Source organism: Tachysurus vachellii, chromosome 21 (assembly GCF_030014155.1).
Source record: "Tachysurus vachellii isolate PV-2020 chromosome 21, HZAU_Pvac_v1, whole genome shotgun sequence".
NCBI classification, from domain to species: Eukaryota; Metazoa; Chordata; class Actinopteri; order Siluriformes; family Bagridae; genus Tachysurus; species Tachysurus vachellii.
The window spans coordinates 16690104-16716961 of NC_083480.1; the positions used below are offsets into that span (position 1 = coordinate 16690104).

General features: G+C 42.0%; 1 protein-coding gene across 2 annotated transcripts in view; it reads right to left on the bottom strand.

Annotated features, from left to right (window-relative positions):
- adgrl1a (adhesion G protein-coupled receptor L1a) overlaps positions 1-26858 on the bottom strand; it is a 199769-nt gene that overhangs the window by 76847 nt on the left and 96064 nt on the right. For both annotated transcript variants that reach the window (XM_060897411.1, XM_060897409.1), the window contains exon 3: positions 18265-18478. In XM_060897411.1, coding sequence (XP_060753394.1) covers positions 18265-18478 — 214 coding nt within the window. The remainder of the gene's footprint in view (positions 1-18264; positions 18479-26858) is intronic.

Here is a 26858-nt window from a genome sequence, read left to right on the forward strand (position 1 = left end):
TAGACAAACCTGAAAAGATTTCTGAGTTGAAAAATTTTTTTTTTTATATATCAGGTATTTTACTTTGACTGGAGCAGGAAAGCATGTCTTATTTTGTTAAATCGAATCATTTTGAAGGGGAGCACGGTCCTCCCCCGGTCCAAAGACATGCATGGTAGGTTGATTGGCATCTCTGGAAAATTGTCCCTAGTGTGTGATTGCGATTGATGCCCAATGACACCTGAGATAGGCACAGGCTCCCCGTGACCCGAGGTAGTTCGGATAAGCGGTAGAAAATGAATGAATGAATGAATCATTTTGAAGAGGAAATGCTACTGTGAGCACGACACAAAAGATTTTTAGAATTACGTACGTGTTAGTATAGGAATGTTGATAAAACTCAGAATTTAAAGAGCGAACAGGTAACTAGTGAACGATGCGAGAGAGGAGAGAAGGGAACTGTAAATTAGGGCAGAAATATAGAGAGTACACTTAAACATTTGGTCTTGCTGTGACCTTGACCCTGTTTGGATCCATTCCAAAATTTAATCATACTGTAATCCTGCTGGTTACACTAATAATTCCACACAAATCCAAGATTCTTATTGAGATCTAATAAGACAGACAGATGCACGGACAGATGGACAGCCGGATGGGCGACCCAAAAGGCATAATAAGAAAAAAACGACACCAACAAAAACAAAAAAATAAAAATAAATACACTGGAGCAGAGATGCCAAGGAATGTGGCAGCCTTACTGAGCGTTTTAGCCAAACGTTGAAAAGCTCAGATAATAAACCTACTTAGTCGTCTCGTGTGCATTGCGGACAGGCGTGAAATATATGGACTCGCACTCGAGACATAAAAGGACAGAATCAAGGCGCACTTGATGAGTTTGTGCCTATCGTCCCATGCGCATTCCTTCGCTAGAAGTCAGCTGTCTGTTTATCAATCGGACACTTGTTCTGGGGTCTGCCAACAGCCTTTGGGGAAGGCGTCTGTGCCAAAAGACTCGGACCACCTGGCTCATGGAAATCCAGCCAAAAGATACGAGCAGCACACCTTCACACAGACTGTATACTGGGCTTTCTTTCTGATTGGCCCAGGTTTTTTGTGTGGGTAAAGGACAAAAAAGCACTTAACATCCTCATTCCACTCCACCACAACGCTAAGACAAAAGGCAAGGCAATAACGTAAACTGAATCATTAGGAAGGATAACGCAGAGCTAGGCCTTACACACGAGTGGATTAACATGCGTTGTAATGAATACGTAATAAATAGAAAATTTGTGGCCGTTACACCTTACAATATGAAACACAGGATAGAGTCAATGCAAGTAGAATTCATTTACAGAAACTGAGCATCAGGATCATATGTTCAGATGTAGAATGGCTGTTAAGTCAACGCAAATGTATAGGAACAAAACAGCGGGTGTTAACAATTAGCAACAACAAATCCTGTCATTCAGTACAGAAACAATTCTCTCCTCCATCGTGTTGAAACTTTAGGACGCCTTCCATATCAAAAATCCAGCTACCAAATCATCTTCAAGTTTCCCAGTGATCCCAGTAATCCCTTTGAATGCAAATTAGCACTTGTTATTTAGTACCTGACAAATTCAGGCCTCTGTGTAGTAAATTCACCATAACCTACTTCACTAAACTGAAGAGTACCTCAAGAAATTCTATCCCTCTGACGGTGTTCACAACTTTTGATTACAAAACAATGGCTACCCCCCACAGCCAAGTCCCAACAGATGTGTCAGACATCTGTGAGATTGAAAACAGCTTAGACGCTTCCGGCACTGAGCGTACCCTACTAAAGTTTCAGGAGAAATGAGTATTTATTGCGTCCCATTCCGCTAGACTTACTTAAAGTATACTGGCAGGGTCCAGTCAACCGGGAGGCCTGTGATGCCCCTCGGGCTCTGACTCACTTCCTGTACAAGTATAGGATAGCTGATTGAAGCTGTTGACCGGACCGAAAGAAAATCACCAACAATCTCTGTACTTCTTGCCACAGATATGTAGGCGTTTGTAATACACTGAATAGATCCCCGAGGTTAGAGGAGACCAAGTTAACCAAAACTCCTCAACTCTGACAATGATACGCTCCTGATGATTTTGTTTTAAAAATATTGATCCAAAAAGAGAGCCAATACCTGCTAGCAAGTGGTGCAAGAGAACAGATCCTCTAAGAGTTCTCCTGAGGTCTGGAAATTATGAGTTTGATTCTTGATAATGCCACAAATGCCGTAGCCATTTTGTGGGCTAAGAGAGCAATATTGGCTTTGCTCTCTGACTGGAAGAGGGCAAATCATCTCTGCCTGTCCCTTACCACATCACCAGCCAGTCATGGGTTATCCTTTATTCTACATTAGTAAGAACATTCAGGCAAGAAGAAAGGAAGAGACCCAACACTTCTGATCCTATGTGATCCCAAAACAAATTCCCTGGTGATTCTGGAAATGTCACTTGTCCCCAGTCCTGCTTTTTGTCCCAGTTACTTTCAGATGATGTCTTGTTAAGGGCCTCATAAAAAAAAAACCTTTAAGTTCTGACTGCTGAATTATTACAGACCCATTGGCTTCTTATGAAAGAAAAACAAACAAAGATCTTTCTAGAATGTTTATTCGTCCATCTTCAGTAAGCACTATATCATGGCCATATTCTGAAGCCTATCCTGGGATCACAGGGTAGGAAGTAAGAATAAGCCCTGGATGAGAATTCAGTCTATTGCATTGCAGGGGAAAATGAGCAGTCGCATTAAGGGGTCACCTATGGTAGGTAGCACGGACAAGATTTTAAAATGAGGTAGAAAACTTGGAGGAAACTAACACAGGTGCATTGAGTACAAGTGACACAGACATTAGCCTGAGCTCAGATTAGCACCTGGTCCTTGGAGCTTTGAGCTGTCCCTCTTTAAATCCACATTTATCAATCCTGGTCATGTCCCACTTCCGTGGACATTTTGGTGGCTTTGCTCCACTACCACACCTACTTCAGACGTGTTAATTAGCCGATTATTTACCTCAGGTGAGTTAGGAGGAAGAAACCATCAAACGTCAAATGAGAACTGTACAGTTGACTTGATAAGAGTTTTTTGCCTGAAATCTATTGAAACCGAAATCGCGTAGCTCAACCCACCTCCTACCCCGAGCATACACAAGATACCACTGGAATGCAACTTTACAAGATACGGCATCTGACTTTAAATAGAAACGTATCTGATACCAGTACAAGTTTTGATTACATTACAAAGATACTTGTGGTTAAAGTGATTAAATGTCTTCACTTGGTCAAAGGAAATCAAACCAACAGTCATACTGGGGACCTTACAGGAATCCAGTATATCACATACAGGAACACGCTGACGTTTATTGATTTCTCAGGGATACTGTAAGACTGGTTCTTGTGTCCTTTCCGTGGCAAATAACTGAACAGGAATTCTTAAAAAATATGAGTAAAGCGTTTTGATATAATTACATTCATTGGATTAAAAACAAACAAGCTGTTAAAAGAGCGCATTAGTAGTTTCAACAATAAGTAACCTTGTAAAAATCACCTTCGGTACAATTCCAAAACTCCCTATGAACGTTAGAAAAGTATGATTGCGATACTGATCTGGTGTTCAAAAAGGAACTAGCGACAGAGGACTTCCTTGGTAGTATGACCTTCAGTGAAACACAGTGCTGTTCCGTGCCCATCCCTGGGACAACACACTGACAGCCTGCCTCAAGACACCATTTACTGCAATATCCTTCCATCCATTCATTTTCTCTACCATTTGTCCTACTCATGGTCACAGGAAGCCTTGAATCTATCCCTGGAGACTTAGGGTACAAGGCAGAGGACACCCTGAATGAGGTGCCAAGCCATCACAGGGCACAACCACACACTACAAACAATTTAGAAATGCCAACCAGCCTACAAGGCTGACAGACTGTGGAGGAAACTGGAGAACCCAGTGGAATCCCCTGAAACACAGTGACAGGCAAACTACACACACCCAGGGTGGAGATAGGAATCGAACCCCTAACCCTGTGCTAAGCAGATGTGAGGCAGAAGTTCTAATCACTAAGCCACCCCTCACACACACACACACACACACACTTCTAATATATTTTAAAAGAGAAACATCCTTCTCAAGAGCTACATTTAGTGCATTTATAAAATAAACTCTCACTCCTTTGATGTGGCTGTGACTAATACTGAGACGACCCTTCATTATCTCTTCTGTATGAAGAAAAGCGTGTCGTCTTGCAGGAGAAAATTAAATTGCCACTCTTGCACTCGAATTTGTACGGAGACTGAGTACATGCTGTCCTTCCCACCATATGGTCCACTCAACTTCATTAACAACGACACTGTGTGCTTCTCGAAGAGAAACAATATTCATTCCTTTTCCTGTGGACGGCTAAAGCACATTCTACCGTGAACATTAACGTTAAAAGATTCCATGCTCAGTACCAGGACCGAATGTGCTGTTTAGTCGTTACAACATAATCAGGATATGGTGATGTTTTCTGTAAGGAGATTATTATTGAATGTTTATGAGTTTGCTAACAGTCAGTAACTTTTTCATAACAGTCTTCAGAGGAGTTTCACAGTAACATGACAAACTGTATTTTTTCCCTTAAATTGTTAAAATCAAGATGAAAAGAAAAAAAAACAGGTTGGTGAAAAAGTGACTGTTTATAACATACTGGAGGCGAGGGCGGATCCAAGCTGAGAGAATTTACTGTGAAAAGCATAATTGGAACAAACCAGCAAAGACCATGAAAACAATAACCATAAACTTGAGCAGTGGAAACAAGGCAAGAACTACAACTGAGTTTGTGGAACAGAAATAAAACAACACACACACACACACACACACTCAATTCTGCTAAACCTAGTGGTTTCAGAGTATGTCCATTTGATATCATTTGCAATCAACTGGGAAAGATTCAGACACTGACGCATACACTGACACGGGCACAGATCCTGAAACATCAGACACAAACAAACACAATACAGACACTTACACAGCAGACACAGACAATAATACAGACATTAAAACACTTACACAGCTGACACAGAAACCGATACAGCACACACAGACACTGGCACAGACACAGCAGACACTTTCACAGACACTGACACAGATACTTGTGGACATAGTCACTGACACTCACACAGCAAACAGATACTTTTACAGACACTGACAGAGACACAGCAGACACTGATACAAACACAGACACAGGAAAAGGGGACACAGACACTCTCACAAACACTGACACCGACAACAGACACAGGCAGCTGACATAGGTACAGCAAACTCTGACACACACACGCAGTTACTGACAGACACTATTACACAGTTACATAGCAGACATAAACACTCTTACAGACACTGACAGAGACACAGCAGACACTGATACCAACAGAGTCACAAGCAAAGGGGACACAGACACTGACACAGGCACAGCAGACTTAGACACTCTCACAAACACTGACACAGAAAACACACACAGGCAGCCGACATAGGCACAGCAAACTCTAAAACACACACAGTTACTGACAGACACAGACACAGCAGACATAGACGTTATTAGAGACACTGACATACAAAGCCAACACAGTCAGCAAAAACAACAGACACAGGTTCTGGCACAGCAGACACTGACACAGGCACAGCAAACAAACACTCTCAGAGACACTGACACAGACACAGTCGAGACAGACACTGGCACAGCAGACAATAATACAGACCCAGACAGCAGACAATGCCACAGCAGACACTTACATACACACAGACAGCAGACACAGCAGACAAAAACAATGGCACAGACACTGACACAGGCACAGCAGACAAACACTCTCAGAGACACTGACACAGACACAGTCGAGACAGACACTGGCACAGCAGACAATAATACAGACGCAGACAGCAGACACAACAGACAAAAACAATGGCACAGACACTGACGCAAGCACATCAGACACAGACATGCTATAGCTACTGCTAAGTTCCTCCAAATACAAAAGAACATTCTTAACGATGTATGCTCGCGAGTTGCAGAAATCATTTCAGGCTAATTATTACCCCAATCAAAAAGTGTAGGCTTGTGTTCTGGCGCATCATTAGATCCAACCAGCTGCAACCCTGGGGTTGTTATTTTTGGGGAAAAGGACAAACCGCAGCCTAAACCAAACAAAAATATCATCTCTATCAATGTCAGTTAGACTAGACACTTTCACGCCAGCCTCTGGCTCTCTTATTCACACGGGAAGGTGAAAGTGATGTTTCCATTATCAACCTGTTCTCCAACCACAGCATCATCATCCTCCTCCTCATCATCATCATCATCATCATCATCACTCCTTAAACCACAACAAGAGAAACAAATTACAGAAATCAAGAGACTGCACAACCAAGAGAGAGAGACATAGACACAGACAAAGACAGAGAGAAAGGCACAGTGAAAGACAAAAAGATTGTATAGAAAACAGAAGAAGTGATTGAGAGAGAAAGAGAGAGAACAAAAGAATGACAGAAAGAAAGACAGACCGTGAGAGAATGTGAGACAGCAAGAGATGGAGAAAAACAGTGAAAGAATTAGACAATAAGATGAAGACAGTGAGAAGAAGAGAGAGAAAAGAGACAAGAGAAAAAGACACTACAACAGAGAGAGTTTTGGTCCAAGCCAAATCTCTGAGCTGCTTGTGATCTGAAGGCTCGGATGCGGTTCTTAATGTCCGTTAAGGCTTGACCTCCTTCTTTAATTGGCAGAGACCGCATCGAGGCCCGGATCCAGTGCTGTCTACTCCAAATGAAGTCCACAATTGTTTTCTATTTTTTGCTTATAAGTTCATCAGGTGGTTCCATGTCTGTCACTTTGAGGCAGCCAGGTTGTTCGCCACCAACTCTTCCTTGATAGGACTAGTGTTAATTTCGTCACCTATTTTTAATTTAGTCTTAGTCTTGTGCCAAATGTCCTTGTTAGTTTTAGTCATATTTAGTCATTCACATATCTTTTTTTGTTAGTCAAGTTTTAGTCGACTAAAGGTCTTGTCATTTTAGTCTAGTTTTAGTCAAAAAATTGTAGTCTTTTTTAAAATAACACATTATTACTGAGATTATTACTGATAAACATTTCAGTAAAAAAAGTGTTTCTCACATGTTTCCCTCGAACTTGACTGCGCATCACGTTTTTTACTTTATTGATACTGCTTTTAATCGTAATGCAAAGACCGGTCATAGGGACATAAGCTGTCATGTACAATAAAAGAGCCTGCGCAGGGACAGGAAATATAATTTAACACAAAAAGCCTAGACCAGGGGTGGACTTGCGCTCGGACGAATTGTTTCTACGCACACACTAAACAGCGCGAAGCCGCGAACTCGTGCTGAATATTTTAAAGGCGTAACAGCTGATGAAAAAGCAGAGACAATTGTAGACAAAAATGAAGAGAGATTTTATCTTAGTTTTTATTTTATACAAAACATTTTCGTCTCATCTTTTTTCGTCAACAATAATGCATTTTAATTTAGTCTTAGTCAGCGTTTTTGGACAGCGGTGCAGTCTTGTCATCGTCTCGTCTTAGTCATGAAAAAAAAAGGTTGTTTACGAACATATTTCGTCTCATCTCGTCTGATGAAATTAACACTAGGTACGACAAGTGTGTTAATAGCAATTTCCATTTAGACAATCAACTTAACACCTTTTTCTAGCAAGCCCTCCCAATTTTTGGGTTGAAATTGTTCGTTCCCTAAAAACACCAGCAACACTTTCAATCTTAGGCCACTGGGATGCTGTAGGGGGCCAGTTTCATTCCATTGCCCAATGATAAACCCTTATTTCTCTGGCTGAGGAAGCTTTTTCGTGCTGTTCTATGCATTTATTTCCAACTGTAGCATCATCAGTGTATGCTGAATGGTATACTTTAGTGAAAGTGACGTGACATACGGCTCAGAATTTGTTCTCTGCGTTTAACCCATCCAAAGTGCACAAACACAGCAGTGAACACACACACACACACACCATGAACACACACCCGGAGCAGTGGGCAGCCTGTGGAGCATTTGGGGGGGGTTCGGTGCCTTGCTCAAGGGCTCCTCAGTCGTGGCTGGCCGGAGACTCGAACCCACAACCTTAGGGTTAGGAGTCAGACTCTCTAACAATTAGTCCACGACTTCCCCCATGACTTCCCCCATGACTTCCCCGTGACTTCCCCGTGACTTCCCCACGACTTCCCCACGACTTCCCCATGACTTCTCCCACGACTTCCCCCATGACTTCCCCCACGACTTCCCCCACTTTAGCCTTGTGTCTAGCATCTTGCATTATGACTCCATGAAGATCTCCTAAATTTGCACAGAAGAAGAGGTTCTACAGCTAGACTGTACAGCTGCCCTGACATCCCTGCCTGATCCCTCTTGAGACCTGTATGGGAACATTTAGACCTCCACCAACTTTGACCATTACTCATATACTATTATACAGCAATTTCAAAAGCCAAACCTTTCCAATACATTAAAGAGAAAGCTATGGTCTACCCTGTCAAACGTTTTCTCTTGGTCTAACGAGAGAACACTCAAGTTAGAATCATTTATACGACTAAAATCCATGACATCATGTATCTAAAAAAAAGACGTAAGTTCGTAATTGACCTTTTTGGAATGCAATATGTTTGGTCTTTCTGAATAAATGAAGCTAAACGGTCTGTCAATCTGTTTGCCAGGCATTTCGTTAGAATCTTATAGTCCACACGGAGCAGAGAGTCTGGCCTCCAGTTTTTCAACATTCCCAGATTGCCTTTTTTGGCAGCAGGGAAAGAATTGCACGCCGACAGATGATTGGAAGAGTCCTGTTCCTTACACATTCTGCTAAAACTTCATGGTAGTCCTTTCCTACAGTTCCCTAAAAGGGTTTATAAAACTCTGCAGGTAGCCTGTCTATGCCAGGTGACCGTCCAGTAGCTAGCTGTTCCATTGCTTCGGTTAAGTCCTGGTAGGTGATTTTGCCATCTAGTGCCACTTTTTGCTCAGGTCCCCGTTGCAGTAGATTCTGAAGCAGTTCAGCTGTGCTTTCAGGATAACATTGTTCAGCACTGTATAATTGTCCGGACTCAGCCCGGACTTTTGGCCATGTGCCTTTGTTTATGTTCCTTGTCACATGTCTGCCCCGCCTTCGTCTGCTCATCCCATCTCTACACACCTGTTTCCCATTGTCAATTATTATGTCTATTTATCCATGCCGCGTTGCCGATAGCAGCGTGGAAACATCATCATTGTCCCTTCAGTGTTACGTTCGTGTAACGTCTTCATTTCATCGTCCTTTGTTTTGTTTAGTTTTCCACATATATTTTCATATTTTATATAGTTTTTATATAGTTTATAATTTTTTTTATTTATCTATCTTCTTTTGGTTTATTTTTTTATCCTAAATTGCATTCTTTTTTTATTCTAATATACCGGACAGATGCAAAAAGCATTTCACTGCATGTCGTACCCTGTATGTATGTGTATGTGACAAATAAAATTTGAATTTGATTTGATTTTGATTCGATGTGATGGTCTGAAAAACCATGACATAATGGAAACATTCATTATTCTACTGGTCCATGTTTTGCTTACTGTATATATCATCGATCTAATCTGGCCCCGCTTTCCATTTTCCAGCTTCATGAAACTTTCCACTTTTTATGGACCTTCATTTGGAGCACAGACATTTATTAACATAAAAACCACACCACAATATTCTAACTCACTCTCTCACTCATCTTCTACCGCTTATCTGAACTACCTCGGGTCACGGGGAGCCTGTGCCTATCTCAGGTGTCATCGGGCATCAAGGCAGGATACACCCTGGACGGAGTGCCAACCCATCGCAGGGCACACACACACACTCTCATTCACTCACGCAATCACACACTACGGACAATTTTTCAGAGATGCCAATCAACCTACCATGCATGTCTTTGGACCGGGGGAGGAAACCGGAGTACCCGGAGGAAACCCCCGAGGCACGAGGAGAACATGCAAACTCCACACACACAAGGCGGAGGCGGGAATCGAACCCCCAACCCTGGAGGTGTGAGGCGAACATGCTAACCACTAAGCCACCGTGTCCCATTTATTTCTATTCAGACTTTTTAAAAATAAAATAGCTACACCTGCCCACTTTTCCTTCCCCCCACTTTCCCCATGCCATCTCGTTCTCTCTGTCTGTATGTGTTTCTTGTAAAAGCAAAACATTTGTTTTAGTTATTTTGAAAATCTTTAGCCCCGTTTACATTGAGAGCCTTTTTCTAAGCACTCCGTAGAGAAAAAAAATGGACTAATGAACAAAGACAAGAAGAGAAATACAGAAAAAAGGAAGCCACTCGGTGTAATTTATTCATTTCTTTGTAACTGGTGTTTTATTACGTCGCAATTTTGTTAACATCTTTCTTAGTCTGAACCTTTTTTTTTTTTACTCAAAGCTTCATTGCTGTACGTTGAAGCACGATTACTGATGCCATGAACTTTTCTACAGTCTCTTATATCTCTAGTCTTACCCAATGTTACAATCTAGAAATTCATTAATCTCCTGCAATGTGTACAAATCATCCATTAAACAATCAGATTCAGAAATTTCTGAAAAAGTGTCATCATCATCATCATCATCATCATCATCATCATCATCATCATCATCGTCATTAACGTCTCCATCGTTACAGGCTTCAGAACAATCTGTTGTTGACTTTGTTTGTTCTACATTGACCTGTTCTACATCATTTTCAGTTGCTGGGTCACTATCTTTCCATTTCCATTCACCTTTACTCCTATAGTGTTTTCACCAGCATTAACATTGTCCTCAGTTACCATTTCTTTAATTATTGTACCTTCATCATTCATAAGTCACATTCACCAGTGTTCTTCTATATGTGGCTTTTTACACCTGGTCACTTCATGCGTTTTCTGTGATCCGATGGTAAAAAGACCAGGTCTAAATGCCCTCAGAAACGTTTCAGAGACGGATATAAATCCGATGGTACAAACCCCTTCAGGAGGTGGTCTGGGACGCGTTTCAGATGAAACTGGACAGGTGTAAATGAATGTGGTTGTTCAAGCCACATACGTCAGCGCTATACTCCTCCCAAATGGAAGTACGTCACTCGCAGGTGATCTTTCACCCAGGCGTCTCGTCGGGTCTTGAAATGCGCTGCTGCCGCCAGCGAAAACGCAGCAAACAGTAAACGCTATTTTTTGTAACATAACCGTCGTAACGAGTTTTTCTTTTTGATCGCGTTCTGAAAACCGCATACACCAAAGCGTGTTCCGTTTCAATTACCCCGGAAATGAGGTCAAATATATTAGCCTTTTGGCCGGGAGTAGAAAGATCAGATCGATATCCGATTCGCCGAGACGCATTTATGTGGCCTAATGTAAATGGAACAGTTTTAACAAATCAGATAGCTATCGGATCAGAGACAACACACGAAGTGACCAGGGGTAAAAAGGCCCTGTGTGACACTGTCCTTCACCTGTGACAGATGGATTGATCTCAGGAGCTGCACTTGAGCTGGGTTCATTACCGCCCACAGCTCCACTGGTACGGGCTTTGTGTTGGCTAGCGGCCCACTTATGGCCAAATCAGGACATTCAAAGCACTTCATGCTACCTGTACCGGCATAGATCATGTATGATTTACCGTCATGCCACACATGAAAAGACACATCCAGCTCAGGTTCATTTAGAAACATTTGGACCTGTCTACTAAAAGACATCACGTGTTTTAAAGCCATGTTTTTACACCCTAATGGGATCATTTTAATTCTGCTAGCAAACCTTCCAAAATCTTCCTGAGTCCCCTCTCAATTTCCGCATTTTTTAGGCCATCCTTAAAAATATTTTGGTTTGCAGTAACAGTAAAAAAAAAGTACAATTTTGGTGACGGTGATTATGTAGGTATGAATTTAAACAAATTAGCATATCGTGACGTAGTGTTAATTTCGTCAGACGAGACGAGACGAAATATGTTCGTCAACAACTTTTTTTTCATGACTAAGACGAGACGATGACGAGACTGAACCACTGTCCAAAAACGCTGACTAAGACTAAATTAACATGCATTATTGTTGACGAAAAAAGACGAGACGAAAATGTTTTGTATAAAATAAAAACAAAACGAAGATAAAATCTCTCTTCATTTTCGTCTACAATTGTCTCTGCTTTTTCATCAGCTGTTATGCCTTTAAAATATTCACAACGAGTTCACGGCTTCGCTGTTGCTCAAGTTACAGGTCCGGGAAGCGGATCCCGCTTATTATATTGTTACCTACCAAATAAATCGATAATTTGACACAAAATGATGATTTAAAAAGGAGTTTAGTCAGGCTTAATAAAGCAGTATCAATAAAGTAAAAAATGTGATGTGCAGTCAAGTTCGAGTGTATGCACTGTTTAAATGAGTGTTCTCAACTTCTCACTGATACTTTTGTGATTCGCGGAGTTTGATAGATGTTTGTGATTCTACAAGTTTTATAGCCTTGATATTGTTTCTTATTCAAAAGTGATGACAGAAAAAACTCAGCACCCCCAACGTGAAACCTCTTCCCACCCCCCTGTCACAATCACATTATAATCAAAATTAATAATTAGGCTTAAAAACAAATGTATATGTGAGGGAATCAAGTTTAACAATTACATGTAATATTGCTCCAAATATCATCAATAATGGTGTGTGCAATACCATGTATAACTTGCATTAAGTCGGTAATTTATATATATACACACCTACAGTTTTTATCTTAGGCTTTTCATTAAGTTATTTATTTCCACTATAATACTTGTGTTCCTGATATTATTGCATTTAATGAGGCCTCGTATTTATTCTTACAATAGATTCCAGATGTGGTCAAGCTACAATTTTTTGACTAAAACTAGACTAAAATTAAAAGACTTTTAGTCGACTAAAACTAGACTAAGATACCTTGAGTTTTCTTTTGACTAAAACTAGACTAAAATGACGAGACTTTTAGTCGACTAAAACTAAGACTAACAAAAAAGATATGTGAATGACTAAATATGACTAAAACTAACAAGGACATTTGGCAAAAGACTAAGACTAAGACTAAATTAAAAATAGGTGACGAAATTAACACTATCGTGACGTCACTGACTGGGTCTTTAACCCGTGCCTTCGGGCGCATCATTGCAAAGCTCATTTTGACGCAGGCTTTATAGACCTCAAACAAATTTGTTTGTACGGTGACCGTGAACATTTTGTTTACTGCAGCCGCAGCCATCGTTACCAAGCGCGAACCGTTGACTCTGACAGTGAATGAGAGGATGAGACGAAGCGAAGGCACAGGCCATAGTGTGACATCCGTTAACCAATAGTGTAAACATAGATGATGTCACAGGTTTTTATTTAAAAGAAAGAACGTAGCCTTCGTTTGTATGTAGGCCTGGGAAAATGTATATATTTACAATACTTACTAAAATATAATTAATATTATTTTATTGCTTTTGTAATAAATTCATCCTGGACGCTGAACATATTCTCGTACCCGATGTGCTCTCCTACTGCTACCAGTACATCCTCCACCGTCATGGCGACAGGTGTGTACCTGAACCTGGCGTGAGAGGGCGGAGACACCCTCCTGTGGAGGGGACGCCATCCCGACCGCCAACAACGTTACGCTCTTTCCAGCTACTATTTACTCACTTATCCATTAATGTTTTTAACTGAAAAAAAGAAGAGATAGGAAAAAAAACAGCAGGTTTCCCAAACTGTCGCCATCTCTCCGTGTTCACCTTCACACACCCACACACTCCCAGCATGCACCGAGAGAGAAAGAGAGAGAGAGACAATGAGAGAAAGGCAGCACGAGAGGCAGTGAGAGAAAGAGAGACAGCAAGAGACAGAGACAATGAGCGAGATGGAAAGAATGACCATGAGAAGCAGTGATAAAAAGAGAGACAATAGGAGAGAGAGTAAGAAAGAGATAGAATAGAAGAAGCGATAGAATGTTTCGGTTTGAACGAACGATGACGTAATGCTGTTTCATCCAGACGAAAAAATAAAGGTTTTTCTTTGTTTAATTAACTAAGATGAACGTAAGTACAGTAAATCAGAAAAAAGTGCTGAAGATAAACAAATGAACATCAAAGGATAAATCTCTTTGCTGATTGGACGTCTTTTCTTTTCACACTTTTTTCTATCTTTCCACTAATTGTGAAACCAGAGATAAACTGTCTTACACACTCTTTCCATCGTACTGTGTTTGTGTGTGTGCGTGTGCGTGTGTGTGCGTGCATGTGTGTGTGTGCGTGTGCGTGTGCGTGTGTGTGTGTGTGCAGTGAAATAAGTGTGGTTATGTGTCTATGTGCTTTAGCGGCGGAGTCATTTTTAACGTTCACGCCAATAAAAGCTGCTGAATTGGAAGTGAATTGATAAATAGAGACAGAGAGAGAGAAAGAGAGAGAGAGAGAGGGAGAGAGAGAGAGAGAGAGAGAGAGAGAGTTATGTAGTTAATAATGTGTACATGAGGACAGAATGGAGAGGATCGTCCCTCTGGGCTGGAGCAGAGAGATGGAATAATTTCCCACTAGACGTGATCACGTGACTGCGACATTAGGAAGAAAACAGGCAGGCGTGTGTGTGTGTGTGTGTGTGTACGGCAGCTGACGAGCACACAGCTACGCAGCGTGATGAACGGCGCCTCACAGCAGTTTATCAATATTACATGCACACGCACCATTTAAATATATTCACACACACACACACACACACACACACAACCATCTGTATTTTTCTCAGTGAAGTTGTGATGCTTTCTATCTGCTCTTCATCTTCCTAATCCTCTCTTTTTATTCCCCTGTATCTCACTGTCTGTCTGTCTGTCTGTCTGTCTGTCTTTCTTTATCTCTCTCCCTCATTCTCTCTGTCCTTCTTTGTACCTTTCTAGAATTGTCTGTAATTCTCTGTCTGTCTGTCTCTCTCTCTCTCTCTCTCTCTCTCTCTCTCTCTCTCGTACACAAACCCATACACATCTCTGTGAGTATAACAGCACTGCTAGCTTCCTTTAAATTCTGTTTTTAGTTTTTAATTACCCTCAAGATAAATCCTCTCATTATTTTCTCTTACACACACACACACACACACACACACACACACACACACATTTACTTTTCATATTTGTCTTTAAGCCATTTAAGACGTGACCCGGGATGACTGTAGAGTTTGTCTGACTCCTGAATCCTCAGCAGCTTTAACTCCATAGACTCAACCTCATGCGAGATTCAATCTGAATACCTGCTGAAAGCATTGAAGTGGGATTCAGCCCTCACTTCATCTCTGCTTGAAGGGAGCGATGCATCTGTACACTCTGCTTAAACACTTCAGCTTCCAAAACTTCGACTTTCACGCTAACGTTTCCATCCCCGTCGCTAATAACTAAGCCGAGCCTTCACCTAAACCGTGCTGTGTAGCTGCAAAGCAAGCTGGGATTTTTGAGCACACTGTCCCTGGGGACACAAGGTACAAGGTGGGGGACAACCTGGACAAGGTGGCAACTCATTGCAGGGCTCCCAAACACGAACACACACTCACACAAACACACACACTACAAAAAATGTAGTGACGTTAATCAGCCTTTAGCACATGGGCAGAACCTACAAACTCCCCACAAAGGGTGGTGACTGGAACTGGACACTAAACTTTAGCCATTAAGCCACAGTGTTCCCTCTTAAGTAAATAATAAAATAAATAAATGATTAATAGAAACATTCTTGAAATATACATTGGTTTTGACCTCACAATCTGACACAACATAAGATTTTCACTCAATAAGGCGGAACTCATAAAGGTTTCTGTTTGAGGCCAAAGATAATTAAAGAGTAACTGTGTTCGAGTTCATACTGAGACTGTTTCAGTAATAAACCTGTGACCATGCCTGAGAAAAATATTACTGATAAAGGAGCTTTGTTTCACTGAGAAAAAAACTTACATTAAAAAAAAATTCCACACCTTCGTTTCAGCCCATAGAAGATTGGATGGATGGATGGATGGAGGTATGTATGTATGTATGTATGTATGTATGTATGTATGTATGTATGTATGTATGTATGTATAGATGTATAGATGTATGTATAGATGTATAGATGTATGTATATAGGTATGTACTGTATGGATGGATGGATGGATGGATAGATGCTTGTATGAATGGATAGATAGGATAAATGGATTGATGGACAGGTGGATGGAAAGATGGATGTGATAGAATTGGATGAGTAGATATATGGATGGATGGATGGATGGATGGATGGATGGATGAATGGATGGATGCTTGTATGTATGTATGTATAGATGTATGTATATAGGTATGTGTGTATGTATGTATGTATGTATGGATGGATGGATGGATGGATGGATTGATGCTTGTATGTATGTATGGATGGATAGATAGGATAAATGGATTGATGGACAGGTGGATAGACAGATGGATGGGATAGAATTGGATGAGTAGATATATGGATAGATAGATGGATGGAATGGATGAAGAAAATCGATGGATGGATGAATGGATGGATGGATAAATAGATGGACGGATGGATGGATGGATGGATGGATGGATGGAATGAATAAATAAATAGATGGACAGATATTTTACTAATACAATATAAATTTAATATTTCCAATGCAATAAAAATACACTTCTTTAAAATCTTTTTCATTTAGTTCATTAAGTTTCAAACAATTTTCCAGTCTGAGTTCTTTAACTGGAACTTTAATGGATATTTTCTGTCCTCTTGTACAATAAGAATAGAGAAGATCTATAATTATAACACTGTATAAAACTGTTCTTAATCGTATCTTCAACATGACTCATAATTCCACTAGCACTTATAAAGCTGAACTCTGAGCCATTTATATTTTAAAAAAAAGTCAATACTAATAATTTAGGGTCATGCTTAACCCATGGAGCTATTTTTACAGACAGCTCTGGGGCAATAAAACTTTCCTTATAAGGTATTTAAGCCACTGAAAGGGAAATAAACATACTGATTTACATCTGTGTGCTGTGTAATAAAGGCACTAAACCAGAGGAGGACTTTATTTTTGGCCACAAAAACTCACGTCCTGTCATATGCGTCATTCTGCGCACTGGTAGCGTTGAAAACGGCACGATTCAGGCGGGAGGAGTGGCTCGGGCGGTGACAGCTTCCACAATATGTTCAAAAGATTCAAAGACACGTCGAGAATAAAGTGGTGGATTCAGTTGACGTTATTCACGTCATTTTGGGACAGAGCCTCATAACAGTGTTTTGCGCTCACTCGGTTCGCCGAAGCTTTTACCCAGAGTGACTTACAATTCGAGGCTGTGTACAAGTGAGCAGTCTAAGGATTTAAAGTTGGACCGAGAGCCTGTCAGAAGCTCCATGATTTAAACTGTGCTCCAGCACTTCTATGTTCTTGCAGGTCACCTGGATGACGACTGAGACGTACGATTTTTTTGTTGGTGGACTGAGATTTAGGTCACAATGCTGAATAGTGACGATGCCACAGTTATCGCCTGTCAATCAGAGCCACACTGACTAATTGTGAGCATCTCTGAGCTCATGCACTTATGGACAGAGTTAACGCTTTCCTACTGTAAGAGAAACATTAATACATCCACATCAAACAAGGTAGGTATGAAAGAACCCTGGAGGTGTCTTGGTTAAAGAACTACTTTCTATTGTCTTATTTTGTGTGTCTTTGTTTCTAAACCAGCTTCTGTGAGTTACACATGCTACAACTTATTATTAATTTACACAGTTTGAAGATTGAGGGGGCACGGTGGCTTAGTGGTCAGCACGTTCGCCTCACACCTCCAGGGTTGTGGGTTCGATTCCTGCCTCCACCTTGTGTGTGTGGAGTTTGCATGTTCTCCCCGTGCCTCAGGGGTTTCCTCCGGGTACTCCGGTTTCCTCCCCCGGTCCAAAGACATGCATGGTAGGTTGATTGGCATCTCTGGAAAATTGTCCGTAGTGTGTCAGTGCGTGAGTGAATGAGAGTGTGTGTGTGCCCTGCGATGGGTTGGCACTCCGTCCAGGGTGTATCCTGCCTTGATGCCCGATGACGTCTGAGATAGGCACAGGCTCCCCATGACCCGAGGTAGTTCGGATAAGCGGTAGAAAATGAGTGAGAGAGTTTGGAGATTGTTCCTGTTTTTGTTTCTTATCGACTGGTAATATGGTCTGGCTCTTGAAAAGGTTTGATGGTTTGCCCTAAACCAGCGTATTCTCCCTCACACACTCCTGCATACCTCTGTGACATGATCTTGAAGGCATCAGGCAGGTAGCACTGAACGTTCTCCATCTGGAAAGGGTCGGCATCGCAGATCTTGTCGTCGGTGCGTCCGTAGTTGGCCGTCTCGATCATGATGACATCGCTACCCGGGCATCGCAGCTCGATGGGGTAACCCTCACATGCCAGCTCCCTCCTCATCAAGCCAAAAGGCATCATGGAACGACTTAACGCTGCAGAGAGGGAAAAAGAGACAGAAAAGAGAAGTTAAGAACAAGGTGTCAAAATGTCTCCAAAACAAAAGTCTCCAGCTTTTAAAGAGTTCAGAATGGCTATGCAGCTTACAGGTGCTAACATTTCTGATAAAAAAACTCCAAGCAGTCAGAGAATGAAAACAGCTTTTACCACAAAATGCTCTTTTTTTTTTAAAGAGGGCGTTTTTCCAAGACCTCCGGAAACGTCGTGATAACCAAACCCCTGGAATTTAGTGAATGCCGGATATTTGCTTTGCTTTCACTTCCTGGTTCTGGTTCTGTCTCTGTCCTTTTTCTCTATCTGTGTCCATCTGTTTTCATTTGGTTTCTGATTACGGTTTCTTTGAAAAAATTTTATGGTTTTGATGTGTTTTATGGATATTTATTTTGTTGTAATATTTAACCAGGCCACTGGGGTTGCAAAGCCTGGATAGATGGGGAGGGTTTTGACAGGAGGGGCATTCGGTGTAAAATCTGTGCCAAATCAAGTATGCGGATCATAAACCAAAAGATGGAGATAAATGATCTGCTGTGGCGACCCCTAACAGGAGCAGCCGAAAGAAAGAGAAAGTGTTGGTGAGATGATTACACACACACATTTTCTCTCACCCCATGTTACAGTGTAATGATGCCACACAATCTCTCATACAAGACCTGCTTTGCTGTTTAAAAAACACTAAGGCACAAGTTCAATTTTAATGTCATTTCCTCTTAAATAAAGTTACCACCTGATTTTCTATTACAAAACTAAGACAGAGGGCTTCACATCTCTGGATAAGCCCTGACCCTGCCCAGGATGATGAATGGATTAGAATACAGGGGTCTAGAAACTGTGTCCGGTTTTTATCACCCCTTCAATCCTTGTTGTTGTATTTGAGGCGGGAGAAAAGGACACAATACAAAAAAGAGAACGAGGCAGGGATGTGCTACGTTAGCAGAAAACAGACAACAGCAAGGAGATTAGAAGAGAGGAGAGGAGATGAGAGAGGTAGAGAGAAAAAAAAACGAAACAGAGTCATCATCGTGCTCTATTCAGGCCAGAAGAAGAGCAGCGAAAGGGAAGAAGGGAAAAGAGACGTGTAGATAAAAGAGTGAAGAAAAGGACAAAGTAAGAAAGAAAGTAGGATAAAATATAACTCGCTGCATCCAGGCCAAAGCAAATGAGAAAGAACACCCAGGAACTACGAGGTTTATATGGAGGCTGAGTCACTGTGTGTGTGATTACCCATAATGCACTGCAAATCTAACCAACAAGAGATGGCAGGGAATGAACTAAAACATGGTGTTATCAACTCAACTCTGTACAGTCAGAGGTCATGCCCGTGTAGCGACCCTGGCAGAGTTCAGTTGAGCGTGTTGATTTATACAAGCTGCTAATTAACCCATTAGCTAGCAATCTATTCCTACACGTGCCACTATTTACACTTCAGCCTTTAGAGAGACTTCTGGAAAAGTGTTTGTCAGATTTATTAAATTAAAACGGGAGCTCACTTACTGGCGAGGAATTCGGGAGCGGGATATATTTATGGTGAGACGACGGATCAGTGGGCGGGACTTCCTAAAGGTTAATCCTTATTACAAATTTTTACTTTTGTGTTGTGAAAGAAGGTAAATAAATTAGTAAACCCCCTCAGCATTAAATGAAGGTAGAGTATTCTTGATGTCGGTATACTTTACACAAGATATTTTTACGGGGAAGTCCTGGCCTAATGGTTAGAGTGTCTGACTCCTAACCCTAAGGTTGTGGGATCGAGTCTCGGGCCGGCCACGTCTGAGGTGCCCTTGAGCAAGGCACCGAACCCCCCCGACTGCTCCCCGAGCGCAGCAGCATAAATGGCTGTGTGTGTTCACGGTGTGTGTGTGTTCACTGCTGTGTGTGCACTTTGGATGGGTTAAATGCAGAGAACAAATTCTGAGTGTGGGTCACCGTACTTAGCCGTATGTCACTTTAACTTCATGATATTAGCAAACAGCAACTTTGTAAGAGAAACCCAGTAAGTTTGACTCCAGAGAGAAGGGAAAAGGGAGGAGGGGGAAAAGGAAAGACAGGAAAGACAATAGAAGGACAAAGTTGTTAGCTGTGTTAGCAGAAGTAAATCTGGGAGATAAAGAATATGACAGAGAAAGTTGGAAAAAGAAGCAGAAGGAGAGATCAAAAGAGCACAATGTAAGTGAGAGAGAACGAGAGAGAGAGAGAGAGAGAGAGAAAAGAACAAGTGAGGCAGAGCGAGACAAAAAGTAAGAGTGCTAGCCGGAGGGAACAGAAGTAGAGAGCCGTGTGCCGTGGAAAGAGGTGCGGCTGGGTTAATCGCTGCGCTCGGCTGAGTGGGCCGGAGAGAGCCGCCGAGTGCTATGCTCTGTCTGCACACAAGAGCTTTCAGAAAGCCTCGGCTTTCAGACACGGCCTCACAAAATGGCCGCTGGCTGGCTGCACCGACTGCTGGACAAAAGAGATGAGAGACAGTGCGTGTATCTCGGGAACTATCCATGGTGCTGAATATGTTCAGGCTGTTCATTGTGGTTGAGGTTAGTGTACCGTGAACCATGAGCTTTACCACATGCTGAAAGACAGGAGGTCAGGCATGAGAGCTTCACATAAGCAAAAAGAGGTCCATGGCAAACATACAAACTTGACACTGATATATTTTAGGAACCCTGACGTAGTCGAGTAGAGTTTATAAATGCCAACGTGGTGAGACCTCTGCGCTTCTGAGATTCATCCCTTTAAGAGTTTAAGCACATCATTCAACTACTAAATTCTGAACCTTCTATAACTACAGCAGCCAACTGAACCACAGTGCCTGTCTACAATATCACAATAAACAGTTGGACCATGGTTCCTGTACATAATTCCCCTGTAACTAATTGGACTGCATTCCCTGTCCCCAGTGTCCATGTAAACCAACTGGACCAGGGTTCCTGTCTCTAATACTTTTGTAAACAACTAGACCACAGTTGTTGATCCCAATGCCCCTGTAACCAAATGGACCACAGTTCCTGCTCTCAATGCCTTTGTAACCAATTGGACCACAGTTATCATCCCCAAAACATCAGTAAACAACTAGTCCACAGTTTGTGCTCCAGATGACCCTGTAACCAAATAGTCCACAGTTTCTGCTCCCAATGCCCTTGTAACCAACTGCACAACAGATTCCATCCCCAAAAATGCCATAAACAACTAGATCACAGCTCCTTTTCCTGATGCCCCTATAACCAACTGAGCCAGTTATCATCCCCAAAACATCAGTAAACAACTAGATCACAGCTCCTGTTCCAGATGCCCCTATAACCAATTGAACCAGTTTCCATCCCCAAAACATCAGTGAACAACTAGATCACAGCTCCTGTTCCAGATGCCCCTATAACCAATTGAGCCAGTTTCCATCCCCAAAACATCAGTAAACAACTAGTCCACAGTTTGTGTTCCAGATGACCCTGTAACCAAATAGACCACAGTTTCTGCTCCCAATGCCCTTGTAACCAACTGCACAACAGATTCCATCCCCAAAAATGCCAGTAAACAACTAGATCACAGCTCCTGTTCCAGATGCCCCAATAACCAATTGAGCCAGTTTCCATCCCCAAAACATCAGTAAACAACTAGTCCACAGTTTGTGCTCCAGATGACCCTGTAACCAAATAGACCACAGTTTCTGCTCTCAATGCCCTTGTAACCAAATGGACAACAAACAACTAGATCACAGTTTCTGTTCCTGATGCCCCTATAACCAATTGAACCAGTTTCCATCCCCAAAACGTCAGTAAACAAGTAGATCACAGCTCCTGTTCCAGATGCCCCTATAACCAATTGAGCCAGTTTCCATCCCCAAAACATCAGTAAACAACTAGTCCACAGTTTGTGCTCCAGATGACCCTGTAACCAAATAGTCCACAGTTTCTGCTCCCAATGCCCTTGTAACCAACTGGACAACAAACAACTAGATCACAGTTTCTGTTCCTGATGCCCCTATAACCAATTGGACCACAGATTCTGTCCCCCATACCTCTGTAACCAACTAGACCAAAGTTTCCTTTCCAGATGCCTCTGTTTCGAATTGGACAACAGTTCCCATATCCAGCATCGCTGTACCCAACTGCACAACGGTTTCTGCCCCAGTGCCCCTGTAACCCACTTAATCCTACCTCCCTACCTTAATGCCAGTGCAACCATTCCAAAGTAAACAAATGGACCCCACAATATTCTCTGGATCCAACTGCTAGTTATACTACTTTATCACTGGGATTATGAGGAAAAAAATTATAATATGTATTATTTATTACACATAAATACATGAAATCTTTTTAGCCACTATGTGCTACTACCAATCAGGTGTAAAAAAAAAGGTCTCAATTAATTGTTTTAGATCTAGTGCTAATAACTAAACGATAAAATAAAATCACTAAAGTAACGTCATGGTAAAATTAAACATTTAAGGAGTCAAATTTTATTATCAGGGTCAAGGTCAAGTCCTTCACCTCTGAGAAGCTCAGGATTTTTCAGCTTCCTCCCAACCTTCAAAATGTCAGGTACTCATCCTGCCTCTCCCTCACACACATTCCCATGATTCCCCCAGCTGCCTGCCTCCATGCTACATTAAATCCTCTTCCCCCTGCAAAGCCTCAGCCGGCGGCACAGGAAAATCACTTACCGAGTGCTGGCGGAAGAAGAAAGCCGAGGAGGGAGGGAGCATGTGTGTGACAGAGACTGCATCACACACCATGCAGAGACGTGCTGCTGCTCAGGACTCGGCGCTGAGCCGTAAGCACGCTACACACACGTCAACACACATCTACACTGACACAAAAAGTTTTTGTTTTGTTTACAAAATCTTTTCTCCACAACTTCTCCCACATGACTTTTTTTGATTTATAGACATGACAGCTGTTGCTCATATCTGCCAACATCCTTCAAGTCAACAACGCAACTCCTCACAACCCCTAAAAATTCTCTCTCACACATCTCATTCAACATTTGGTTCAACATCCATTTTTGCAAACAATGCCACTGTAACCAACTGAATTTCAATTCCCACCTGCTTGCCTGAACCCGGTTTCTGTCTCTAGTGACACTTTGACTGCTCAGAATGTAACTTTGTGGTCCCGGCCCACTTTCAACAGTAACAATAGTTCTTGCACTCAATATTTTTCTAAATTATGGGTCCACTGTTGTAGACTCCAATTCTGCTAAAATCTATTGGACCACATGGGACAATAGCTCCTGATCCCAGTTCCTTGTAATCACTGAGATTTAGAGACTTAGTCCCCAGTGTAATGTCCCTGCGACAAGTCACACCATAGTTATCACCCCCAAGAACAACAATAACAGAGGACCACAACAGACAATATTTTGGCCCCTGGTGCCACTTTAACCAATTCCTTTAACTCCAATTCCACTTTAACCAATCAAATCTTCCTTACTTCCCCTAGTGCCTACGTAACCAGTTGCTCTTCACTTCCATTCCCCTTAATGCTCATGCATACTTCTGGACTAAAGTCCCTCCCATAGTGTCACTGTAACCACTCACTCACTCATTTTCTACCACTTATCCGAACTACCTCGGGTCACGGGGAGCCTGCGCCTATCTCAGGCGTCATTGGGCATCATGGCAGGATACACCCTGGACAGAGTGCCAACCCATCGCAGGGCACACACACACACTCTCATTCACTCACGCACTCACACACTAGGAACAATTTTCCAGTGATGCCAATCAACCTACCATGCATGTCTTTGGACCGGGGGAGGAAACCGGAGTACCCGGAGGAAACCCCCGAGGCACGGGGAGAACATGCAAACTCCACACACACAAGGCGGAGGCGGGAATCAAACCCCCAACCCTGGAGGTGTGAGGTGAACATGCTAACCACTAAGCCACCGTGCCCCCCCTCACTGTAACCATCCAAACCCCAATTCCTGCTCTTAATGCCACGTTAACCAGTTGGACAAATGTTCCCAAGATAATTCCATTGAAACTAATGAGACCCCACTTCCTGCCCCACTGTAACCAACTGAACTATACTGGTCTTAATTCCACTGCAACTAATTGTACCCCACTTGCTGCCCTAGTGCCCCAATAACTGTGGGTGCTACCACCAATACCATTGTAACCAAGCACAAAATTTTACAAGCAGATTACAGATAGACATTTGCAGTAAGTTTAATTGTTTAGACACTTCACCAACAGCCGTTTTAACTTTTACAACCACTTTTACATTTACACACACACACACACACACACACACAATGGGATTAGCAGCACCTGTCAGTGTGGAGCCCGGTTTTCTCAGCTCTCGTATAGAGCGAACACACAGATCCACACCTCTGGCTAGTGATTAAACTATTAGACTGAGCCCACACAACCTCACTACAGGAGTGCAATATCACACACACACACACACACACACACACACACACACACACACACACATATATATATTTATACATTATAGCACCGAAAATCACACATACACAGACTCACACATGCACAAAGACTTTTCACTGTCTTTGTCTCACTCTGTCTCACACTCTCTCCACACACAGAGTAATAAAAACAACCAACTATGCTATTAATCGATCTCACTGCATTACAGAAATGCCTGAACACTCACACTGTGCGATGTTAAGCATGATGGAATCAACCAACATTTTCTACTTTTATTAACATGACTATTTACTTTAAAGACTTCTCCTCTCAGGATAAGCTATCTAAATAACTCTAGCTAGCTAAAATACAATAAAACCCTCGGATTGTCTGCTGGGTTTGTAATTCTCTGTGTATCGTATTTTCCAATCGGTGTAATGTATGTCGTCCTGAGACCAGTTGCATATGTTAAGCACGTGATGGATAGTGTTATCACACTAGTCAAAACAAAAAGCAATTAATATACACACAGTGAGTAAGCAGATGCCTCAGATGACTCAATCTAATCCTATACAAACACAAACAAACACCTCCTGTTCCTAGTTATCTAGTCATCACGAGCTCTCAAGCTCAACAACTTCACTACTGGCTAGCGAAATAAATTCCGCACGAAGGATCGTTTATCATTCATCGGGTTCTTAACATCTAACTGCGACTGATTAGAAAGAAAACGAGAGAAAGCTCTCATTCACACACACGTGTCATGCTCTCTGTCCTGATTGGTTGCTGTCTCCTGTTTGCCACAATGCAGTAATGCCCCTTTTCTACCCAAAAGAACCGGGTTCTGGTTCAGAGCTAGCACTGGTACTGGTTCAAAGTTGGTTCCACTGCCGAACCTTCTAAGAACCGGTTTGCCTTTCCACCGGCTAGAGAGCCGTCACAGTGCCGAGTCTGACGTCACTGTATACGTGTCACGTGTCCCAGCAACTTTAGTGCAGCCGCGGCAAACACAAACACGTCAACAATGGCGGATGTTGCTTTACTGTTAATGCTCATGGCTTTGTGAACCTACATTAACACCCAAACGCGGCGAATCCAACGTGTACGTGCATGTAATCTGTATAAACGGAGGTTGTAATGGAGAAAGTACATAACATTATTTTATCATTAACACAGAGAAAAGTTAGCCTTAGCATGTAGCTACCTACTATCATGTGTGCTGATAATGTATCATATCGCGGTAAAGTAAAAGTGTATTAAACATTAGTATACTTAAGGTACATTATCAAATGTGCTAACAGTAGCCCCGCCCACAGCCCCTGACACAGCAAGACCAGCAACGTTTTGGTGCTACTTAAGAACCACTTTTCCTGGTTCAGAGCCGGTGCTTTGGCTGTCAAAAAAGAAAGAACTGGTTCTAAATTAGGCTCCGACCCAGCACTCAAACTGCCTCGGTAGAAAAGGGGCATAAGACTTCTTTCGTGTCTTACCCTCATTTGTATCCTCTCACAATAAGAACAAAATGTTGTGATTTTGTAAATGAAGTGGTTAAGGCTCTGGGTTGCTTGGAGGATCAAATTTCTAGTCTCAGTACTGCCAAATTGCCATTGTTGGGCCCTTGAGAAAGGCCCTTAACTCTTTCTGCTCCCAGGTGCTCTATCACAACTGACGCTGTGCTTTGACCCCAACCTCCAAAGTTTGTACTGTCAAAAAAAAATTACAATATTACATAATATGTATTATAGTACATGTTACTGAAGAAGAGTTTTGCCATTAATGGTAATATGAACAAAAACATTGTTTATAGCATGTCAAAGCATCTCTAGGGTCTTAAAAAAGCCATTAGACCTCTAACGGTTAAGTTCCTTCATCTTCACTAAACAGTGTCTCCTGGTCAGGGTCACCAAATACATGAGACTTATCCTGGGCATGCTGGGTGTGAGCTGAGAATACACTCATGTCAGTATACAGGATGTCAGTATATAGCAGTTGAGTTG